This window comes from Panthera tigris, chromosome B1 (assembly GCF_018350195.1).
Source record: "Panthera tigris isolate Pti1 chromosome B1, P.tigris_Pti1_mat1.1, whole genome shotgun sequence".
NCBI lineage: Eukaryota > Metazoa > Chordata > Mammalia > Carnivora > Felidae > Panthera > Panthera tigris.
This window is the reverse complement of record NC_056663.1, coordinates 145,115,174-145,139,871: the sequence shown is the minus strand read 5'-3', so window position 1 is coordinate 145,139,871 and position 24,698 is coordinate 145,115,174. Positions and strand designations below refer to the sequence as shown.

The 24,698-nt window shown below is 37.7% G+C and overlaps 1 protein-coding gene across 1 annotated transcript; it reads left to right on the top strand.

Moving 5' to 3' along the window:
- Positions 1-1,843: 1,843 nt before the first annotated feature.
- AFM (afamin) lies at positions 1,844-24,387 on the top strand. The gene is made up of 15 exons (XM_042982730.1): positions 1,844-1,943; positions 5,217-5,265; positions 5,801-5,933; positions 6,644-6,855; positions 7,655-7,787; positions 8,392-8,489; positions 9,264-9,393; positions 11,973-12,187; positions 15,656-15,788; positions 18,474-18,571; positions 19,823-19,955; positions 20,733-20,956; positions 21,803-21,935; positions 23,101-23,162; positions 24,235-24,387. The coding sequence occupies exons 1-14, from the start codon at positions 1,856-1,858 to the stop codon at positions 23,125-23,127; spliced, it is 1,806 nt and encodes a 601-aa protein (XP_042838664.1). The 5' UTR covers positions 1,844-1,855; the 3' UTR covers positions 23,128-23,162; positions 24,235-24,387.
- The last annotated feature ends 311 nt before the right edge of the window (positions 24,388-24,698 follow it).

The window sequence follows — 24,698 nt, the reverse complement described above, 5'->3', positions numbered from 1 at the left end:
TCATATAGGTGAGAAATGCTGCTGTGGTCTTTAGATGTGCATTTCTCTTATTAGGAGAGCCTCTTTTTTTATGTTTAGAACCCATTAGTTTTTTTTTTCTCCTTGTGTACTCTTTGATTAGATCACTTTATTATGTTTCTATTAGATTTTGGTCTTTTTTTTCCTCCTCAAATTTCCAGAGCTCTTTGTATGATATAGATTGCAGCTATCTTTTATCAGGTTTTCCTCTGTGTTTTTGACTTTGCCTAGAGTATTTTTCCATGAGAAGTCTTTACCATCTCTTTATGCAGTTGATTTTATAACTGTTTCTGGATTTTGTACCGTAGTTAGAAAAAATGTTCCCACTTTACTTGTGTTTCTTCGAGTACTTTTATGTTTGTTTTTCCTTTTTGCATTTGGATGTCTGCCCTATTTGGAATTCTCCTAGTGTATGGATAGCTATTTGAATCTGATGTATGTTTATCTCTCTTGATTGTCCATAACACACTCCTCCTTCTCTCTTTCTCCCTCTGTCTCTCCATCTCTTTCTGTCTCTCTCTCCTCTATTCCTCCCAGTCTTTTTTTCTCTTTCTCTCTCTCCCTTTCTTTTGGTTTAATAGGTCTGTTCACGTCAGCACTTTCTACACATAACATAAACAATTTTAGATTCTACTCTTTCTCCAAGTATTTTGTAGTAAATATTTCCAGTTATTATATATTCCTTATATTCATTAGTTATAAAGGCCAAGGGTAACCTGCAGAGTGATTAGCTCACCATTTAGTGTTACTATGGTGTTACAAACAGTGATGCTTTGCTTCCAACTACATTTATTAGTTGGCATTCTTTTGTAGAGAAGAGCTTTTCCTTTCCTTACTTTTGTTTTAATTTTGTATTGGTAGAGATCCATAAATTCTTATTAAAGAATGTGATGGGTGATAATGCATTGCTGTCATCATTTATGTTGTCAAATTGTCCCATTGTCTTCTACCTTTTTTGCATTTGATCCCGTCCATTTTTGAGCACTTCCTCAGTTGCTGGCACCATGTTCTCAGCTCATCTTACACTTTTCATGTCCCAGCCCTGAAACTATTCATTTCTCTAAGAAGCCCAGGATCCTTGTAGTAGAAAAGAGTGTTTAGAACCCCCAAATGTGGGCACTAAATGCCTTTGCTACTTGGTTGCTGGCCCTTTTAGTGGACATAAATAAAAAATAGATTTCCTGTTTATCATATACTTACAAATATTTCCATATTTAAGGGCCATGCGTTCAGTATAGATTCCCAGAATTTGAGTGATTGGCTCAAATAGTATGAATATTTTTAAGACTATTGATCCTTATTATACACTCGTTTTCCAAAAGCCTTGATTATATGAAACTTTTTTTTTACTATATGTTTACCTGAATTAGACATCTTAATTGTTTTTTTCTAATTATGTCAGGAGTATAAAAATATACTTTAAAAATTTTAACTTCCTCTGATTTCCAGTGAAACTTAGCATCTTTCTAGTTGTGCTTCTTCTTTAGTAAATTATTTATTCTAGTCCTTTTTCCTTTAGCATTTGCAATGTTTCAAGACTTTTTTTTTTTCCTTTGGTTGTCTATTTGATTAGGTATTGTGCATACTTAACCTGTGGACTTTTTTTTCTAACTCAATAGATTTTTCCAGTAAAACACAGAGATAATTTTTCCTAGTTAATAATTACCAAAAAAATCTGCAGTGTGATCAAATAAAAATCAAACGTGAGGTATATGAGAAATAGGTTAAACAGGTTACTTTTTTACTAATAGTGTCAAAGAATAATATAAAAACTTGATCTTCCTCAGTTACATCACTTTCTTTTGTGAATGTGATTTCTAAAAAAAAAAAAAAGAAAATGAAACAGTTAAAACTTACAGGTTTTGTTATTTTCTTGTTCTTTTTGACTGAATCCCTAACCCTGTCCACAAAGCCTCAAGATGTAGGTAAGAAATTTACTTGTATCTTAGCTAAGGAATAACTAGTTGGGATAATTTCTTATTTTCTTACCTTGTTTCATTTCCATTTAATTTTTCACCCCCCCCCCGCCATGAGTTTATATATACTGGTCAGATATCCTGAACTAACCTTCCCAGATTTTGTATTTTTGTGGCCATATTACCCAATTTTTAGACAGAGATGATAGTTATCACACTCGGGAAATGGACACCAGCTTTATGGCAGTATAGAAAGTGTTGCTGAAATATGTAATTTGGATTTGAAAATATTAGTATTGCTTGAAAACGTATATCATGTATGTTAAGAGTGGAACATCAAGTATGAATTGGGATTTTTCAATAATCTTTGGGTGTCCAACATATCTCCCAACTAGGTGATAAACACCTTTAGGGCATGCAGAACACAGCTTCTTCCAACTAACTGTATAGTTTATAAATATCCTCAAGTCTGTACATACCCGTAAACCTGGCCAACAGTGTCAGTTTGCAGGGAAGGGTGACATACTTTTTCTCCCCAAAGGGGAAACATTTTGAACTTCATTTCTTTAGAAAATGTGTCTTTTTAAATCCCTGGGGCAAGGAGAAAGGACTTTTTTGTAACTTGCACAAGGGTGCCATAAGCATTGCATTGGCCCTGAAAAATGTGGATTGTGTCTTACTTTCGTCCCCCCTACATACTGTAGGGGGGGACGAGACCAGTCACAGGATTGAAGAATGGTCATTCCTGAGTTCGTCTCCTTTGCTCTTTTTAAAGACTTCTTCAAAAATCCTGTTGATTTCTGTCTCTTCAATATCTTCTTCAATATCTTTTGCATCGACGTTTTCTTTTGCATTTCCATTATTCTTAACAAAATTCATGTCTTGCTAATTTCTCAATAGAACAATTACAAAAGTTTTTAACGGGTTCATGGGTCTTGCTTTTTGTGTGTTGTATCCATTCATTCTTCCATCCATCTAATTTACAAATAGTTCTTGTCACTTTCTATTTGTCAGGTACTGTGTCTATTTCTAATTCTCTGAACATTATATATACTACTACATGGCTCGTATGTCTTAACATATAGAAATGATCATATTAAGCGATACTTCATTGTGGTTTTGATTTGCATTTCCCTGATGATTAGTGATGTTGAACTTCTTTTTGTATGTCTGTTGGCCACTTGTATGTCTTCTTTCCAAAAATGTCTATTCAGATCCTCTTCCCTTTTTTTTTTTACTTGGATTGAGTTTTGTTGGTTTGTTTGTTTGCTTTTTGGTATTGAGTTGTATAAGTTCTTTATATATTTTGGATAGTAACTCCTTACTGAATATAATATTTGCAAATATTTTCTCCCGTTCAGTAAGTTGCTATTTATCTTATTGATGGTTTGTGTCTCTGTGGGTCTTTGGTGGTTGCATATAAATTAGACAAAAAATAACAAGTGTTGGTGAGGATGTGGAGAAAAATGAACACTTGTGCACTGTTGGTGGGAATATAAAATGGTGCAGCCACTGTGGAAAACAGTACGGGGGTTCCTCAAAAAATTAAAACTAGAAGTGCCATGAACCAGTAATGCCTCTACTGGGTATTTACCCAATGAAAATGACAACACTTATTTGAAGGATATGTACCCCTATGTTTATTGCAGCATTATTTGCAATAGCCAACATATAAAAGCAATCCAAGTGTCCATCAATAAATGAATGTATAAAGAAGATGTGGTATAAATACATACAACAGAATGTTACTCAGCCATAAAAAAAATTAATAAGATCTCGCCGTTTGTGACAGCATGGATGGACCTAGAGGGTATTATGCTTTGTGAAATTAGTCAGACTGAGAAAGACAAATACCATATGATTTCACTTATATGTAGAATCTAAAATAGAAAACGAACAAAGAAGCAGAAAACCCAGACCCTAAATACAGAAAACAAACTGGTGGTTGTCAAAGGGAAGGTGGGTGAAATAAATAAATGGGATTAAGAAGTGCAAACTTCCAGTTATAAAGTAAATAAATACGTCATGGAGATGACAAGCACAACATAAGGAATACAGTCACTAATATTGCAATAATGTTTTATGGGTGACAGATGGTGACTACATTTATTGTGGTAAACGTTGAGTAGTATATAGAATTGTCTAATCAGTATGCTGTACAACTGAAACGAATACAGCACTGTATGTTAATTATACCTCAATTTAAAAAAAGAATAATCACATTACTATTCTATATAAACATTTTTAATGGATCTTCACAGCTTCTAATTGAAGCCCAAACTCCTAGGCTTTATATGCAAGACCTCCAAAATATGGATCCAAGTCCTTTCTATCATAGTTTTTGTTCTTTATGACCCACTCTTTCATGAAAGTAAATTAATTTACTTTCCCCACATATATCTCAAAATCTCTTATCTTTGTAATTTTACTCATCATTTTCTCCACACAGAGAGAAGAGCGTCCTCATTTCACTGCTATGTGCATTTTTTCAGACTCAACTCATATGCCACTCTTCCTATAATCCTTTTCTGGTTTCTCACCCAGGGATCATAAAGCATTCTTGTCATATACTTACCCACATTACTTTAGAATATCATGTACATTCTAAACTGGATTATAGTCATGTTCGTAAGTCACGTGCACAGTGAGTACTTAGAAACCTGAGGTCCAGGGGAGATGTCTTAATTATTACTGATTGCCTCATAGTGTCCAGCACAATACCTTGCAAAAGTAAGGACTCTATAAAAATAGGCTATGTGGACAAATGTAAGTGTGTTCCTTGGGAGGGAATCGATGATTTTAGATTGGTCCAGAGATGATCTAAATATCTGTGTCTTGCTAGCATTATAAACTATATTAACTACTAGCACACTATGATATCTTTTGTTAGGCCCTGTGGAAGCATTACATCACATATCATTTAACCTTCATATGACTCTTCTAAGAAGTCATACATGATAGATACTTAGCATGGACATGGTGCTTGGATTTGGCATTTGTGGCTGAGGAGCTGTCAATGGCAAATCCGAAGGCTGGACCCAGATTTGAAATTATGTCAAGTCAATTCAACTTAATGGATATGTCTGGAGTACGTAGTAAGCTGTGATAAAGATCTCATATTTGGTTCATATGACTTTTCTCCTTCTTGTGAAGTATGCCAAATTATTTTCTACAATGAGTTTTCCCTTTTATACTTTATAAATTTAGATATCATGCAATTATTTGGTGGGAAAATGTTTAAATACCAGGATACGTAATAACCTAAATATTGTTGCTTTTCAGATGATGTCAGTATTACTAAGAAATTTATAGAGGAGAATGTTGGATATATGTGAGTTTCTCTAAACTATTTTTTAAAATTTTATTTATTTATTTTTGAGAGAGACAGAGTGGTGGGGGGGGGGGGTGAGGAGGGACAGACAGAGAGGGAGACAGAGAAACCCAAGGAGGCTCTGAGTTGTCAGCACAGAACCTGATGTGGGGCTCAAACTTGCAAGTTTTGAAATCATGACCTGAGCTGAAACCAAGAGTCAAACACTTAACCGACTGAACCACCCAGGTGCCCCTCTCTAAATTATTTTTGATGATGATGGTGTTTATCATGATCTTATCTGATATATTTCAGAAATGTCAATGCTTCTCAAAAGTAATTCAATGCAATAGAAAGCCATATTTAAAAAGTAAATACAGTATTACTCACAAAATTCAGATGAGGCAATTGAATTGTCAAAAATTATAAAATTTATGGCCCTCAGACATTGATAATGTCCTGAGACTATTCAGCAAGTTAATGTTTCTACAAGTTTTTGTTGGACAGAAGTGGAGATCCTTCGGGTGATCATTGTGTACCCTGTGGACTGTTACAGCACCATCATCATATTTGCTCAATATATTCAGGAGGCCTCCTTCGAAGAAGTGGAGATGTTGGTAAAAACCATGACAGAATATAGAGATAAATGCTTGGCTGACATGACACTCCCAGAGTGTTCTGAATTAGCTGTAAGTAAATTGTCTGTATTTCTTAAACAAATAAGCCTATTTTTCAAACAGAATTTTTGGCTTGAAATATAAAAAAAAGAGATGCTCTATGCCCCATTATATTTTTAGTTTAGTTTGCCTGACTTTGGAATTTAGGATAAGGTGTTTTCCTCGCAGAGATGCAATTCTGCATTATGATGCACTTGGCTATGAGATTGCAGCCATGCCATATGTATGTAGGCAAGGGGGGCAACCAATAGTCTGACAAAGTGCACAAAAGTACAGAGGTACCCTCCTTAGCTGCCTCTTTCAATGTATGCTTTACCATCACACCCCCTTTTTCTTAGCCTCTGCCAAATAGAGTACCATCTGCATTTCTGGAAGACTATTACTAACAACTACTGCTAATACTTTACTGATACATTCACTCTCCGGCCTTTTCACCTTAAGAGTAAAGGAAAAAAAAAAAAAAGCTGTTATATAAGGGAAATGTAGGCAGCAAAGAAGGAGTAAGAGATTAAAAGGCCCCAGGATAAGACAGAGAAAGTTTCCCCAAGTGTGGGATGGCTGTCAAAGATGTGGGTAAGAATGCTTTGCTAGTAATTTTGGGAAAATTGGACTTTCCTTCGCAAAGGGTGACACTCATTACTCACTGTATTCATTGTGTCATCTCAGAAAGCTGAAAAACTTTACAATGAATAAAAGATGCCCTTTACTTTTTTGTTGTCCAGAATGATGTTTTACTGGAAAATATATGTGCTTTGGAGGGACTTCCACAAAAGCATAATTTTTCACACTGCTGCAGTAAGGTCGACTTGGAAAAAAAACTTTGTTTCTTCCATCATAAGAAAGCTGATGTAGGATTTCTGCCCCCTCTTCCTACCTTGGATCCTGAAGAGAAATGCCAGACTTATAAAAATAACAGAGAATCTTTTCTGAACAAGTAAGTTTACTTTTAGTAGAAGAATTATCTAATTGAAGAACTATTCTCAGGCAAAGTCCAATACCTCTTCCAAAGGAACATAGCTTGTTTCATTGAGGGATGAATCCATTTAACATGTGTTGTGTGTCAGATTCTGTGTCCAGTGTTCACGGTATAAATATGAACAAGATATGCAACCTACTTTCAAGATTCTTTCAGTAATGATATACATTTTTCAGTGCGGCAAGTCCTAGGACAGAGTGTGTGCGTGGTGCCAATCTGCTACTGGAGGGCATAGTCTGGTTTTCCTAAAGGGAAGGTGCAGCTTTTACTGAGGGTAAACATTCAATCAATGGATATCTACCAAAAATGGGTTTTCAATAGTGCAGTAATTGCAGAAGCAGAGGCCTTTTTTTCCTGGAAAGCTGGTGTGCTCATCAAAACTTAAATTATAAGTTTATTTGAACATAAGTAAATAAAATCCCCAAATCTCAAACAGAGTATACACAGGTAATTGCTCTTTGAATGTGGAAGGAAGAGCCGCTGACCATCTGGCAGCCGCAGGAAGGAAGGAAGGACAGCAGCCTTAGTTCAGTGTTCAGGATGAAAACTAACCATCACTCTGATTTTGAAGTTTGAAACTTAATTGATAGAACTTTTATTGGAGGCTAGATAATGTTGTTTTATATTGAAGGCTTACCTTCAGTTTTACAACTTAATATTCTTGTCTTTCCCTATCTTTCCATCCCTCATCTACCTTTTTTTTTCGTTTTTATTCTGTTTTTCCCTTTTCCTTTCCTTCTCTTTTTTTCTTTTATAGTTATATATATGAAGTTTCCAGAAGGAACCCCTTTGTTTTTGCCCCTACCCTTCTAACTGTGGCTGCTCGTTTTGAGGAGATGACTAAAACATGTTGTGAAGAACAAGACAAAGCTAACTGCTTTCGAACAAAAGTGAGCATTGCATTTATGTCATTAAAATGGTAAGGGGTGACCCCAAACTGCAGGTCCTCACTTAAAGGTAAATTATAGCAAAGGGTTGTTTATCATTTATCAGTCATTTCCTTGCCACTTCCACAGGTTTTTCAACCCTTTGGCCACTGGCTGCTGATTTAAATGTCTTACTACTTGAGACCTTGAAAGACAATTGCCTATTTCCGGGGTCTTTCTTCTGGCATTGTCTTCCATGTAAACTGGAAGGAAGCCCTAGTGAGTGAATATCTAGGGTAAAGGTGTCATTTTATCATCTATCCTGGGCTTGTCCTCTTTTGACTACCTATAAAATTTAATCATCCCAATAGAGGTGGACAAGCTCACAGCACATTGCACCGCTTACCTTCCCATCAAGTGTAATTCAGTCATCAGGAAGACTGGCCTAACTTTTATAATTTGCCACAAATGCATATTTCTTTTGATATATAAACTTATCAGGATAAAAATCCCATTGATTTTCTGTTTCTGAGCAAATTTTGGAAAATGTGATTGACATGTAGTTAAGAAATAAGAGATTGGTGGGATTTTGCTTTTGCTTCAATAGAATCTTCTCTTTTTCCTTCAGGCAGAACCTGTCATACAATATTTAAAAGCATCATCTTCTTTTCAAAAAAATGTCTGTGGGGCACTTATAAAATTTGGATTGCAAGTCTTAGAATCTATGTGAGTTTTACAATATGTATCTTGTCTTTACTTATATTTTCTCCTCTGTGTCCCATTTTTGTGAAGTTGTTGATGGCTTTTGATTTTTACTCCTCTCCAGGAGTGTTGAGGTGGGTCTCAGTCCACATGGATAGCTCAGAACCAGGACATTAGGTCAGAATGCAAGAAGACCTGGGAGGTGGGGCGACCCCAGAGAGAAAGAAGGTTACTTCTGAGATATTCTTTGGTTAGTTGGAAATCTGAATTGGTCTGGGAGTTCCCAATCAGGGTTTTAAAGCCTCCAAGTGCTTTAGATGTGATGCGTCCATCCATCTTTGACTCTAATGACTAGGAGGCAGCCTTATAAGGATAAATTTTATCTCAAGTGCTCATCCTTACTAATTAGTAATGGTGCTGTTGCATATCTTTAGAAAAATTCTGAGATCTCAAATAGATAAGCAGGAAAGTGTTCTGTGACAGGCTATGCCTGTCATGAGCTCACCACAGGAAGCGGTGGTCTTTACAAAATGTGTTTTGCTGTAAAAGTATGGAAGGGGGAATATCTCGCAGAACTTTTTATTCCAGTCCTGGTCCGGGACTCGAAATATCAGCCTCGGAGTTTCCAAGTGATCATGCAGGCTGTACAACATATACACAGCTATTTGGTAAAGATATCCGTGAAAAAACAAGGGTACTAATTCTTACTGCAGCTATTTATACTGTATCAGCAAAGAATTCTCTCTTATTTTACTTGCTGTTCAAGTTGTTTCCGTGGTTCCTCATTTTTTTTTCCAGAAATATTGCTATACTTAGTCAAAAATTTCCCAAGATTGAATTTAAGGAACTTACCTCCCTTCTAGAAGATGTTTCTTCCAAGTACGATGGATGCTGTGAAGGGGATGCTGTGCAGTGCATCCGTGGCAGGGTAAGTATTTTCTAAAACCAAGTAAAAATAATGACTGTGGGCAGCCATTTTTAGATTCTGAAGTTGTCCTAGTTTTGTTGTGGCTACTTTACCACAACGAAATCAGAATGTTAATAAATTGTTAAGTAATAACAAAATAAATAAAACAAAAATGATATATCAACAAATAAGGTCAATTTTTTTTTTTTAGTACATGGGATTGATTGTTGTTAGATTACTCAGCAGATTCTATTTATATGGCTAAACATCTTTGACATAAACTTTTGGAATTTAGAATTTGTGAACATTCACTCAAGGTAGACTGAAGTGTTCTTTAATATTGTGACTCTTCTACTCTTAAATACAGAAAACAAACTAAGGGTTGATGTGGGGGGCCGGGGGGTGGGGAAGAGAGGAAAATGGATGATGGGCTTTGAGGAGGGCACTTGTTGGGATGAGCCCTGGGTGTTGTATGTAAGCAATGAACCACGGGAATCTACCCCAAAAAACCAGAGCACACTTTGCACACTGTATGTTAGCCAATTTGACAACAAATTATATATATTAAAAAAATACTTTTCAAAAAAATATTGCAACTCTTCTTTTAGAGATATTAGAAATTAAATAGTAAAACTCAGAGAATGGAAATACCATTGTATTTTTAAGAATGGCTTCCTCTGAGTTTCCTCCAGCTATTTAGGAGAAGTATTTTCAAATAAGTGGATATGTTAATTTGAAATAACTATTACACTATTCTTCAAAGTGATTTTCTAAAAGTCTGGATTTTTAGAATATATTTACTCGTAAACATATTGACTTAGTTTAAGTTGTTCAGTAAAAGTTTAAGTGCACATAAAAGTAACACAATTTTATTAAAAATAATCCTGCCTTCTTAGTTGAAATGAGACTTTTTCTCAGTGACTTTTAATTAGTTTTACTGTTTTAAACTCACAGTGAAACTGTATGTTAATTAATTAACTTGAATTTTAAAATATAAAGATATATACACTTTATTTCAAGCAGGGACAACAGATGTCCCAAAGAATTATTTTGCTCTTAATCAGACTCCAATTAAAAGCAATCTCACTCACTACTTAGTTTTGTATTGTTTGTTTATGGAAGTATGGGTTTTATAATATTAAATATTATATACTAAATTAGAGTATAATTTAAGAGTTTTCTGTGAAGTATGAAGCTGAAATGAAGAGATCATATTATGTCCTTAATATCCCTTTTTAAAATGCCTTCATGGAGAAATAAGAGGAATTAAATTGTAGTTTATTCAAAACAGAAGTGAATTCCAGACATTAAGAGATGTGCTGTCCAGAACTGTGATGGCTTTCAGTGAGATGTGTAGATGTTTGCAAAGATTGGCTTCCTGGTTCTGTATGGTTTGTTGGAGACATGGTACCAACAACCCCCATTCCATATTTCAATTCAACCCAGAGCTTCATCCCATTCCTCATCCTCAATGTTTGCCAGAAGAAGATCCTGGGCAGAAGGAGCAGCTTGAGTAAAGTCAGAGAGACCTGGAATAGCCTGGCATTTTATGGAACTCAGCCTAGTACATGTGAAGCTGGAACAGAGAGGAGGAAGAATGTGCAGGCTCACACTGGAGAGTCTGGAGAAGGGGTTAGGGACCAGATCAGTTTTAAAAAACTATCCAACTTGGCAGAGCTTGGGTGGCTCAACTCTTGATTTTGGCTTAGGTCATGATCCCAGGGTCTTGGGATTGAGCCCCATGCCTGGCTCTGTGCAAAGCATGGAACCTCCTTAAGATTCTGTCTCTCTTTCTTTTCCTCTGCCTCTCTTCCCTGCTTATGCACTCTCTTTCTCTCAAATTAAAAAATAAAAAGCGATTGTCCAACTAATGTGTAAATAAGAAAACTTCACCTTCTCTCTTATTCTCACAATTTCATGTAGGGGTCATAAATGGGATAAAGAGGAGAGACAGTAAGGTTTTCTGTTTTGTACACTATTTGATAATTTGAACAGTTTCCAATTAGTAATAACCATAGGAAAATGATAACAATGAGTAGGAAAGCTTCTTATGTTTGAGAAGTCTTTATCTGGTAGTTGCTACAGTAGTTCATTTACTTGCCATTTTTTCATTCACGTTTTAAATATTTATTGAGTTTCTACTTTGTGTTGGCAATATAGTTTCAGGCCACGAGGGAAGAAAGACATCTAGTATTATAGATATTATAGTCGCATGTCTTTGGTGGCCTTCATTGAAACACAGGTGAACTCTTATGGGAAAGAAACAACATTTAGAATTTAAAATGCCAATATATCACACGAATAAGAGTAAAGTATTTTAAAGATTAATATTTAACAATAAAATGTAAATGTATAACAGAGTTTATTTTCATAATTATCATTTAAAATCTTGAGAAATAAAACTTGCATTCATATGAAAGCTTCATGTGTGCTAAATGAATACAAAATTTAAGTAAATATTATTATCAAATTATCTGACGGAACAACTCCAGATGTCATGCTCATGGTTGGTTTTGCATGCAACCATTTCATTGTGAAGGAAAATCCGGCCCTCAAGAAATTAGTAAAATAAATTAATTTTTCACTCTTATTTTGTACAGAGCAAAGTTATGAGCCATATTTGCTTAAAACAAGATTCCATCTCCAGCAAAATCAAAGAGTGCTGTGAAAAGAAAATACCAGAGCGTGGCGAGTGCATAATTTCCTCAAATAAAGATGACAGACCAAAGGACTTATCTCTAAGAGAAGCAAAATTTACTGAAAGCGAAAATGTGTGTGAAGAACGAGATGCTAATCAAACGAGCTTCATGGCTGAGTAACATAAGTCTATACTGAAATTTATAAGGCAAACAGAAACTTATGATTTGACCTATTTCAGCTAATTTGGGTGGGAGGAATGAGAACCATTGAAATCATTGGGCATCACATAATTTTTAAAAATCCTGGCTACAGATTACAGTATTTTCACATGATTTTAAAAAGATGCAACTGTGTTATTACAGGGATGGCTAACATTTATTGAGTGCTTGATACGTGCCAGACAATGGGCTGACTACTTTATGTAGATTATCTATTTTAATTCTCGTAGCAGTCATGTAAAACCAATACGATTACCCCCATTTTTTTCAGACAAGTAAACTGAGGTACAGAGCAGTTAAATAACTTATTGAAGATTCATAGCTAAAAGCTGGCAGAGTAAGGATTTGACCTGAGGAGATCTGGTCTTAGAAGTTCCAGGCTGAACTGCCATGCTATACCTTTCCATAGCCGTCAAAGAGAAACTAGTGGACGTGGAACCAAAGGGACTAGATTTGAGTCCTGTTGAATCACTAGAACAAGTTAACTTCTTTGTGTTTTACAACATCATATATAAAATTCATGTAAGAATATTCATTCATTCATTTTAAGTTTATTGGTACTGAAATATAATTCAGGGACTATAGTACGTTAGACAGGACTTTTATCCTCGGTAAGCTTTCATCAATAGGGGATGTGATGGGGGAAGAGACAGACTTATAAATAAATGAGTGCAAGACATACTTTTATTTTCAGTAGCACTATGTAATATGTAATGTGGGCACAGAGGAGGAAGTGGTCGATTGTACCTAAGAAACCTGGGAAGGCTCAGTAGGGAGGAGGTACTTAAAGAAATTTTGGTAATCTAGACAGAAGGGGTAGATCATGGATAAAAGTATAAAACCACTTGGTGTATTTGTGGCTTTGTGTAGGGTATTTGTGGTGAGAGTCGAGGGTAGCGAGAAGTATATGGGGTCAGATCACACAGGCACGCTAAGTAACAAGATGCCACTAAAGGGCTTTCACTGAAGAATAAGGAAGGACAAAATCACTTTTGTTTTTTAGAAACTTCATCTGGAATGAATCCCAGTTTGGGGCTTAGGTGGTTGGGTAAGTAGTTTTCAGATTCAATGAGATGGGAAGTATGGGTTGAAGGTTTTGTGGGAAAGAGAATATGTTTGGATCTGACCGCACTGACTTTGAGCTATCTGTAGAGTAATTAATTAGGAAGGTCACAAGACAATTTTTTATGCATAGTTGACACACAACTTCTCATTAATTTCAAATGTACAGCATAGTGATTTGACAAGTTTATACGTTATGCTAGGTTCATCACCAAGTGTAGTTACCATCTGACCCCATATGTCACTGTTACAAGACCAGTGACTATATTCCCTATGCTGAGTCTTTTATTCCCATGACTTATTTATCCCATAACTGGAACTCTGCATCTCCCACTTCCCTTTACTTATCTTGCCCATCACCCCCCCCCCCCCAGCAGCCATCAGTTTGTCCTGTGTATTTATAGGTCTGATTCTGCTGTTTTTGTTTATTCACTTGTTTTTAGTTTTGCTTTATTTTTTTTCCACTCATACATGGAATCATACAGTATTTGTCTTTGCAGTCTGACTACTTTAGCATAATACCTTCCAGGCCCATCCATATTGTCTCAAATATCATGAGACAATTTTATATGTGAACCCAGAGCTCTGGAAGATACAGATTATGGAAAACATCAAATTTTAAGTGCTTCTCATCTACTAACCAATTTAATTTTCAGAACAACCCTTTATGGTTAGAACACTTTTACCATCCTCATCTTACAGGTAAGGAGACTGAAGCACAGAAGTGAAGTAACTTGCTCCCAAGTCACACAGGTATTACGGGGTGGAGACAGGACTCAAAGGCGAGCCGTCTGGCGCCAGACTCCTTTTCTTATAAGCACTGTGCTCTATTGCTTCTCATGAGTGTATTAACTCAAATTAAACTTAACAAAATGATAGAGGTAGTTTCACTTGTCCTGACACATGTGCTCACCAAGTGGAAGCAAGTTTTGCATCATCATCATCATCATCATCATCATCCAACATAGTGTTTGAGGAGAAATCACAGAGCAACAGTGAGCACGCTGAGCCAGAAACAGAGTTGTAAGGAGTAGTCTTTCTGGATGTAAACATTTGGCACAAGACCTCAATGGATCTGCCTCAAGGGTAGGCTTCTAGGAGTTTTTGTTTGCAGCATTTTGGTTGGGTGTTTTTTTAGGTGTGGTTTTATTCCTGGAGAAGGGTCCTGGCCTACATCAGATATTAAAAGGAAGGAGTCCTTGATTCTCTGAAGGTTAAACACTGTTGCTTTAGGATCTGGGAATATATTCCACAAATAAGGTTGAGAAGGTGGATGGAGAAGCAGGAGAGACTATGTCAGAAAGACCAAGATTAATCAAGGAAATCAAAGGCTGCAAAACAGAAAGAGATATAAGGAGTTGCCTGGAATTGAGAAACTTTTCTGAGGTGTTGCTCTCACAAAGCATAGAAAGCCATTTTAACTTACTTTGAATGAACAGATAAGATTTTTTTATGAAGAAGATTGTAAATAGCACAGCTGAGGTGCTTAAAGAAGGTACCCCTCTCCTGCAAAGAGAGTCAACTTGGTTTGGAAAAAGAATGAAGTAGGCATCCTATGAAATATAGGTTCAAATGTTGCACTTCCATTAATAGCAAGGCACTTACCCCATCTGAGACTTTTCCTCAGTTATAAAATAGTACTTATCTTGAGGACTTGGTGAAGTTAAACGAGAAAAGTGTTTCCAGCAGCTAGGAAGCGTTTCTTTATCTCTTATGCCCAGAGCTTGATCCAGTGCTAGCACCTACTAAGGGCTTAATAAGTGTTAGCCTCTTTCCTCTCGCTTTCCCATTTCTCCCCAAATCACACTGCCTATCCCCTCGGAGCCTCTCATTGGGGTCACGGAAACCATTGCCAATGACTTAGCGCTAGAGGGGTGTTTACTCCCATATTTGACAAGTGACAGGATGAAGTAATGGGCAAAGCTGTTTCCCAGTCTCTCACCGAGGCGGCCCTGGAGTGGGGAGCAAGCCATATTTCCACCATCTCAAGTTGGAGGTCTGAATGTATTTTCCAACAGAATTCTACCCCGCATGTATTTTCTAAAGTATTGGTGGCATGATACACTATTTCTGATGTTTTATGGATTAAATCATTTTATAATTAACTCTGAATAACTCTAATCCTTCTATTCTCTCAAGTGAAAACAGTTAGTGGAGAACATGCTACAGAAGAGAATTTTGCAAAATAGATCTCCCGTGGTCAAAATACCCTCTTAAATCACTGCCTGAGCAAACCTGAGGAAGAAGTTAGCATCTGAGAGCAGACTCAGTATTACAAGATCTGACTAGCTTAAAAGATGGCAGGATTTGGTATTTTGTTTTTTCTCTAAGTTCTAATGTTCAAATTATTTTACACATCACAGGTTTCTCTATGAATACTCAAGGAGACATCCGGAACTGTCTACACCAGAGCTTTTAAGAATCGCTGGCGTGTACGAGGATCTTCTGAAAGAGTGTTGTCACACAGAAAACCCTCCAGACTGTTACCGCCACGTGGTAGGTTCTACTGTTCTGGGCTCACAGAACTAAACAAAACAAAGCCAAACAACGAACACTTCAAAACTGAATCAAAGTTTTACTCTAGTTTAGGGGTAGAAATGTGCTTGACCAATCTGAGTCTACTTTAATTTTTTTTTTTAATGTTTATTTTTTTTTGAGAGACAGAGAGAAACAGAGCACAAGCAGGGGGAGGGGCAGAGAGAGGGAGACACAGAATCCAAAGCAGGCTCCAGGCTCTGAGCTGTCAGCAGAGAGCCTGTCGCAGGGCTTGAACTCATGAACTGTGAGATTATGACCTGAGTCGAAGTCAGACACTTAACCGACTGAGCCACCCAGGCGCCCCATCTGAGTCTACTTTAAATTCAGTGAAGGATGATCATTGGGAAGATTGACATCGTGTTAGGTTTCTGCACAACGCTTTGAACTACTAATTCTGGGTATTAATGCAAAAAAGATCTTCCCATTAAATATTTTACACTTATATCTTTATTTATGTATTCTCCATTTTATTAAGCCATATTGGATTTTTTTATGATTGTAAAAGTAATAAATGATTATTGACGATTATTAGGAAAATCCCCAAAGTTACAAAGACAAAATATAAAAACTGTGATACTGTCACTGAGAAATAGCTATAATTAGCATTTTCTTTCATCTTTTCTATGCAAACATGCATATATGTGTGTGCACATTTAAAAATAAGATTGGAGGGGCGCCTGGGTGGCTCAGTCGGTTAAGCTTCCGACTTCGGCTCAGGTCATGATCTCCCGGTCCGTGGGTTCGAGCCCCGCGTAGGGCTCTGTGCTGACCCTCAGAGCCTGGAGCCTGTTTGCGGATACTGTGTCTCCCTCTCTCTCTGCCCCTCCCCTGTTCACGCTCTGTCTCTCTCTGTCTTAAAAATAAACACACGCAAAAAAAAAAAAAAAAAAAAAAAAAAAAAAAAGATTGGAATAGTACTTTCTTAAGAAATGTTTGCATCTAGGGCACCTGGGTAGCTCAGTCGTTTGAGCGTCCAACTTCAGCTCAGGTCATGATCTTGGGGTTCATGAGTTCAAGCCCCACTTGGGGATCCCTGCTGTCAGCCTGTCAGCACAGACCCTACTTCGGATCCTCTGTCCTGCTCTCTCTGCCCCTCCCCCACTTGCGCTCTCCCCAAAAAATAAATACATTTTTTAAAAAAGAAAAATATTTGTGCCTATTTTTTAGTTACTATCACAGCAAATTTGTTAGGTCATTAAACGGACTTCAAAATATACTTTATTTTAAATGATGGAATTTCATCATAGTAATTTATTCAACTGTCCTCCTACCGTGTAGTGGACGTTTTAAACATTTGACTAGGTTTTAAATTTTGTAAGTGCCCCTGAAGTGAATATATCATTTCATTCATCTTTATTAATATTTATGACTCTTGTCTTAAGTTAGATTATCGGAAGGGAAATTATTAGGTCAAAGTGTATAGACTTAAAAAAAACGCATTTGATCCAAACGGTCAAGTTACTTTCTAGAAAGTTTTATCAGCATACAGTCCTACAACAGTGCTTGACAATACTCACTTCACCCCCTCCCCGCCAATCTCCCAAACCCTCATTGTCACCATCATTGCATATGGAAATTAACTTTGCTAGATTAAAAAAAAATAGTGACTGTGTTTTAAGCATTTATTTGATTTTTAAATGAAATTAAGTCTTTCCCATCTGATTTTAGCTATTGCAGTTATAAATTTCTTGTGAACAAGTTATTCGTGCCCATTATCCATTTTCCTGTTGAAATTAGTGTGTTTTAGTATCAATTCATAGTCATCCCTTATGTATTACAGAAACTAATTATTTGAAATTTCGAATTCATTTCTCATTCATTTGATATGTGCTGCTTTTTTGCCTTATTTAAAAAATTGCTTCCACCTGCCATAAAAGCCACCTTACACCCATTCATATTTGAGCCATGAAACAAGAAGGCTTGACTTCCAGTCTAGCTTTGTTCCTAATGAGAAAGTCTGTTCCTGACCTTTGAATGAATGAATCATAGTGCTAGAAAATTCTGGGTTTTTTTTCATATGGAGGCACAATTTGTCCCACAGCATCCATCCACTGGTGTGTAGTTTTCTGTCTGGCCACTCAGTAGATATCCAATTTTATGCTGCACGAGATAGAGTTTGTCAAATATTTGAAGACAATTGTTGGAGTTTTAAAGTTCCAATTCTAAATGATGAAAAGGAGGGTACAAAATAAAGATAAATGTGATGTAAAATGTTCTGTAGCCACACTCACTAGCTGGGTCATTCTAAGGCAAGTCATTTGACTTCATAAGAGGCTAATTTCCTTTATGTAAAAATGAGAGCTTGCTCTGGCCAGTTGAAAGTGATAATCAGTTACGCTCATTGTCAACATAAGATTTGAATTATACTTTGTAAACTGGGAAGCTCTAAAAAATGTACATGATGACGAAAAATTTGCAGATTTCAAATTTTAGCGTAAACCATATCTGTGTTTATAGCTGAGAAGATTTCAGTACTGACACACATGGATTAAAAAAAAACTCATCTCAATTTAGTGAGCAATGAGTGGTAATGATAGTTTGAAAATACTATGCAAATAAAAAAAGCTATTTGTCAAGTTGACATGAAGCTTGTGTTTACATTTTAGATAAAATGTTCCTGAATATGATTGTTCTTATTTTTAGGAACACAGATTCAACGAGACAACTGAGAAAAGCCTCAAGATAGTACAACGAGAATGTGAACGTTCCCAGAATTTGGGGAAAGAGGACTTGAAATACTAGTAAGTTGCTTGCTTGCAAGTAGGTTGGCACTTGTGACCAGGATAAAATAAAGAGTGCCACAAAATTTCAAAAATTCAACTCAGTCTTTCAGTTATAGCAAGTTCATAAACTGGGAAAGAATAAAAACACAAAAGTCAAGAATGCATATTGAGCTGTCATAGTAAGACTTTACCAAGAATGACGCTAGAAGTTAAAGAAATGCAGGATTCTATGGGGTGCCTGGGTGGCTCAGTCCATCAAGTGTCCAACTTTGGCTCAGGTCATGATCTCGCAGTTCACGGGTGTAAGTCCAGGGTTGGGCTCTGTGCTGACAGCTCAGAGCCTGGAGCCTGCTTGGGATTCTGTGTCTCCCTCTTTCTCTCTCTCTGTCTCTCCCCTGCTCACATTCTGTTTCTCTCTCTCTCTCTCTCAAAAATAAATAAATGTTACAAAAAATTTTTTAAAAAAATACAGGATTCTAGAAAATTGATCCTGTAATACTTTAGTTTTTGCTTGGTCTTGCTTTTCTCAATCCCAAAATAGAATCTCTGGATTCTGACCTATTTGGGAGGGCAGGAGAGACAGCGAACTTCAGATTGTTACAATTTCCCAGGCAAAGATGGTTTGCCCAGAATTTGAGGCCACCTTACCAAGTTTACAGAAATAATTCTGGTTTTGCTTAACATTTTAATATTTATTTTTTTAGAGTTCTTGTTAGTATTTGTGAGCAATACACAGTTTATTCTGGATTTTCTGAATTAATTACCAGACTAATATAGTGTGCATTTAAACCAAGCATCTTCAAATCAAAACAGTTTAAAACATACGATTTCACTGTCGCTTCAGTGAAGAGAAGTCAAACTCAGCCCATTAAAGATATTAGTTTCCTTCATCTCTGATTACCCTTTCCAACATATATCTATTAAATTCTCCCTTTAAAATGTTTACTAATCATGCAGATTTCAAGCAGTATTTTACACACTAGCCAAAGTATTTGCTTCCAGGGAGCTCCTATACCCACAGGTAAGACAGGATGGGCAAATCTGAGACTTTCTGAGAATACCATGAAATTATAAGGAAGCCAAAAATGCAGAGTGTGGGAAAAGAGGGAGTAAAGAGACAGTTACCTATCATTTTATGGGAGAGCTGTGGTTCACATTGCCCTTACATTGGTTGTCCCTAGACTTGAAGAGTTAGGGTTTCAAGTAGCTAGACAAGGGAAAATGGGTATTCGGTTTTGTTTAGAACCAATTAGACAACTGTTCTTTCAGCTACCTTATCAAACTCACAAAGATAGCCCCCCAGCTCTCCACTGAAGAACTGACCTTTCTTGGCAAGGAAATGGTGACAGCTTTGACCACCTGCTGCACACTGAGTGAAGAGTTTGCCTGCGTTGATAATTTGGTAAGCGTGGCACGTGTACCTAATTATTCCTAAAAAAGAAAAACAAAAGGAAGAAAAGAAATCTGCTGTACTAATTGATTTATAGCCATTAGGCTGTTATCTACCTTTCTTCATTGTTTCAACATTGTTAAGCAAGGAATGTCAAAGTTCTTTGGGGAGGCTCACTGCATCACAATCCTAAGAAGCAAGAGAATGTTTTAAATATTTTCTTGGGGTTCTCCAAATCATCTCTCTTACTTCTTCTTATTACTAATTTCTTATGTGTAATTTGTTAGGGCAAAAGGCAGGAATAATGACATTGTTTCAGAACAATATAAGCAGCTTTATAATTTTAAGTAAAGTTACAAATTCAGTCTTGCCCCACAGTGTCGGTAAGAGACTTGATGCTTCCTGCCCAATCACAACTTGGGTGTATCTCTTTAGGGTTGGGATGGAGACTACTCTGGGGAACATCCGAGGAAGAGAATAAATCTAAGGGCCACAGTGTTTGGCTGTCATTTTCAGTTGGCTGTTTTGCAGCTCTTTGTTCACAATTACAGATTTGTATATATGCTAACAAGAAATTAACCTATAGGCATTTGAATTACAATGGCTTGAAACTTTATCATAATGCGAGCTTCTACTTTGCTTCGTGTGTAGTGTTATGTTTATAAGTGCATGGGTTTTTCTGAGTACAGTTAATAATCATCTTAGGACAATCTAACAATTTATCTAACCATATTTCAAAACTATTTAAGTTTTAAAGTTATATTTGAATTTCATCATTCATTGGCACAGATGGATTTAGTTCTTGGAGAGTTATGTGGAATAAATGAAAATCGGAACATCAACCCTGATGTGGACCACTGTTGCAAAACCAACTTTGCCTTCAGAAGGTCCTGCTTTGAAGGCTTGGAAGCTGATAAAGCATATGTGCCTCCATCTACCTTTCAAGGTTTATTTACCTTTCACACAGACTTATGTCAGGCTCATAAGGAGGAGCTCCAGAGAAAGAAAGACAGGTATAAGCATTCTCTTCCATTCATCTTTTCTTCAGCCTGAAGGCACATAATGTATTAATGGGAAGGTGTACTATTAATGCATATATGATTTTGGTGTTATAATCCTATTCCTTGCCTCAAAATGTCCAATCTCTCCCATTCAGAAAAACACTGGAGCATATTTATTGCCATTGCTTATAAGTCAAAACCTAGCTAGTGTTTTCTTTTGCTAGACTTGGAGTGTCTAATACACTATGATTTGCAAAGGTGAGTTAGGGCAGCCAGCATAAAAGCTCATGGGCAAGTTCATAATGAACTGGACTTTCTGGAGGGAATGGCATAGATGTTTGCCTCGAGAATCTTGCTTAATGTTTGAGAAAAGGAGAGGCCCAAAAGGGACAAGAGTGTTAGTTTTGTTTTCTCGCACAATGTTATAAATGCTAAAGAATAAAGTTTTTTCGGGGAGGGGGAAGGAATTAGGTAGTGTCTCTATCAAGTTGAGTGGAAACAGCATTCAGCTACTGAGAAAGAGGGAATGGAGGTTGTTTTGAGAACGGATTTTCTAGAAAGATCAAAAGTAATCACGTAATCTACAATTCTGTGCATAATGAAGACCTAATATATGTTTAGATTTGACATCATTTTGTTTATAATTACATAACCTTCCAAAGAATGTTACCATGAAATCCATCCCATAAGTTGAGCGGGAACGTTTCAGAAAATCCCTTCAAAGTGGAATATCTTAACTTCTTATATTCATCCAAATCAAGACCCCCAAGACATGTGATACTGTGACAAGCATTTAGGAGAAGGAGAGCTTAAGAAAGAAATCTTTAATGAATTCTATTTGACATCTTTGGGTCACAGGTTTCTTGTCAATGTAGTGAAGCTAAAGCCTGAGCTTCCAGATGCGGAGCTGCGGTCATTGCTTACAGATTTCACTAATGTGGTGGTCAAGTGTTGCCAAGCAGAAGGGCCTGAAGCCTGCTTTAATGAAGAGGTAGTCCTATTTCTTTTCCATTGAAATTCAGCTGGTATTCGTGGTCAAATAAAATAAAATGGAACTCCCAATGGGACCTTGCTTCCTCTGTCTCTGAGGCCTGAGGGCACAGTTCCCGCGAGGCTAACATGCGGAGGTCTCTGTGGAAGGACTTTGGCACTGTCTCCTTGGTGACAACATGGTGTGAGAAAAGATGTCAGGAGAACCTGGGTTCTAATTCCAGTAGTCCTGGTCATGTAACTTAAACCAAACCGTAGTTCATCATCTATAAATGAGGATGGTAATAATTATCCTTGAATTTATACCATTGGCCCTTACTCTTCTGTTTTCCATCACGCATCAGCTAAACGAGACAAATAGCCAAACTGACTTGCAAAGGAAATCGTCATCAGCTCTGAAGGGAGGGGAGCAGTAAGGGTATTAGTATGTGAATTCTCTCAGGGGGTGACTGTCCCACCTTCCTGGGACCCCTTATCCCAGGGACCCCTCCACTGGCAATACATGTGTGTGAAGTGAGGAGCTGGGGGGTGAATGTAGTGAGGGGGAAGAGAGTAGAAGTGCTCCTTGCTCGTCCTCCCTCTAGTGACTGGAGTCTCTCACCAACTTGCTGTGTTCCAGGATTCTCAGGTACCTGTGAATACCAGCCCCAATGGATGGCTGCTTAGAAGTGTCTCTTCACAGATTTCCAACTTCCTTTCTCGCTATTTCTTTCTCGGCAATTCCCACTTCACCCTAGACTCACAATTCACGCGCGCACACACAACTGGCACCACTTGTGCCCTTCCTGCATCCTCACAGACACGGACTCACACGCAGCTTTCGACAGCCCTCTACTTTGTCCAAATGGGTGCTTAGTCTGTGGGAATGTTGTGTGTGTGCGCGGTTCAAATTGTTAGCTTAAAAAATACGTTTAACGTAATCAGAGGTTCTCAACAGCTGGCATTTACTTGAGTGAGTGTGTACATGGAGGCCATGGAAAGGGAGGGATGAATTCACTGGCAGTTCATAAAAGGCACTTGAAGAAACGGTGTTCATTGTCTCCCTGTATAGCATGGGACAGCTTTCGTTTTTCTTTTCAAAATTCAAGGAGACATGCTTCTCCAAATTTAAATAATAATGTCTTAAATTTTTCTATGTGTTTTTGTTTCTTTTTCCCACCTCTCAGGGCCCCAAAGTGGCAGCCAAATGCTAGGCTGCTTGAGAAATACAAAGTAAAACCCGCCAAAGGTAATACCTGCTTATTTCAGTCAAATGCCAAATGTATTTGTAGCCGGTTTGGTCCACCGGGGCTTCTCCCTTCTCATGCTTCAGTGTCTATTTCTGGTTCATCCCATGTGCCTTGGACCTCAAACCCCACCTTCATCCTCTAACGTCTCTCTGGGTGTGTTTGTGGTAGCACCTTCTCTCACTGTTCAAGCTTTCTGAGTAGCCTTTCTTTTTTCTCTTCCGCCTTTTTCCCACCGCAATCTGCTGTCTGGACCAGAACAGAGAGGTGATTGAAACTCTGAATATTGACAAGAGGAGGGGTTAGGATGGGCAGACAGGGCTCAGAGAGAGAGAGAGAGAGAGAGAGAGAGAGAGAAGGTGGGGGACGGGCAGAGAGATAGGCAGAGAGAGAGAGGATCCCAAGCAGGCTCCACACTGTCAGTGCAGGGCCTGACGTGGGGCTCAAACTCACAAACTGTGAGATCATGACCTGAGCTGAAATCAAGAGTCTGAGGCTTACCTGACTGAGCCACCCAGACGCCCCCTCAGTAAACCCGTTCTACGAGTCTTACTGCAACAGCATGTACATAGATGCAAAGCGATATATTTGTGATTTCACAAAGATATGTAAAGGATGCCCTCTCCTCCACAGTTTATGTAAGACTCATACACAAACTTCAGGAACAAAATGATGTTCAAGTGTCGGGGAAGAGAGACCTGGACCACCACCACAGAAAGTAGGTTTGGATTTACAAGAAGCACAACATAGTTACCACACACAGTTTATTTACTTATTTTAAAAAATTGTTAATGTTTGTTTATTTTTGCGAGACAGAGAGTCACAGCACGAGCAGGGTAGGGGCACAGAGAGAGGGAGACACAGACACCGAAGCAGGCCCCAGGCTCTGAGCTGTCAGCACAGAGCCCAACGCGGGGCTCGAACTCACAGACCGTGAGATCATGACCTGAGTCGAAGGTGGATGCTTAACTGCCTGAGCCACCCGGGTGCTCTACCGCGCACAGGACTTCCCATCGCCCAAGTTACACTATTTCACATTCTTGTGCCGCATAAGATGCTATTTTTTCTTCCCAGGTTGTGGGGAAAAGAGGAACACCGACTTGACCTGCTTCCTATCCGTCCTGTGGTGGATTTTACTTTCTGAGAAGAACACAGTGAAACGATTCTTCTGTAACCTTTACCTTAAATCGTGTTATTGTAGCAAGCAATAAACAACAAAATCATCAAGTTATTTCTCAAAGACTGATGTTATGTGTCAACTTGATAACAAAATTAAACAGTCAAGATTCACTCATTCCATCAGAATCTTTGGCTCAATGGTACATAGCTCCAAGGGACATGGGGCTCCAAGACAGCAATGGTGTGGACAGAATCCTCACAGATGCTGTTCTTGCTGCTACTGGGAGAGAAGTGGGGAGCTGAGGGCAGGAAGCATTGCTGTTGCTGTCGCCCATACTACCAGCTGGCACTGAATGTTTTCAGTGTAGCCAACATTGTCCTGAGTACTTTTCATGCATTATCTCATTTAATCCTAACAA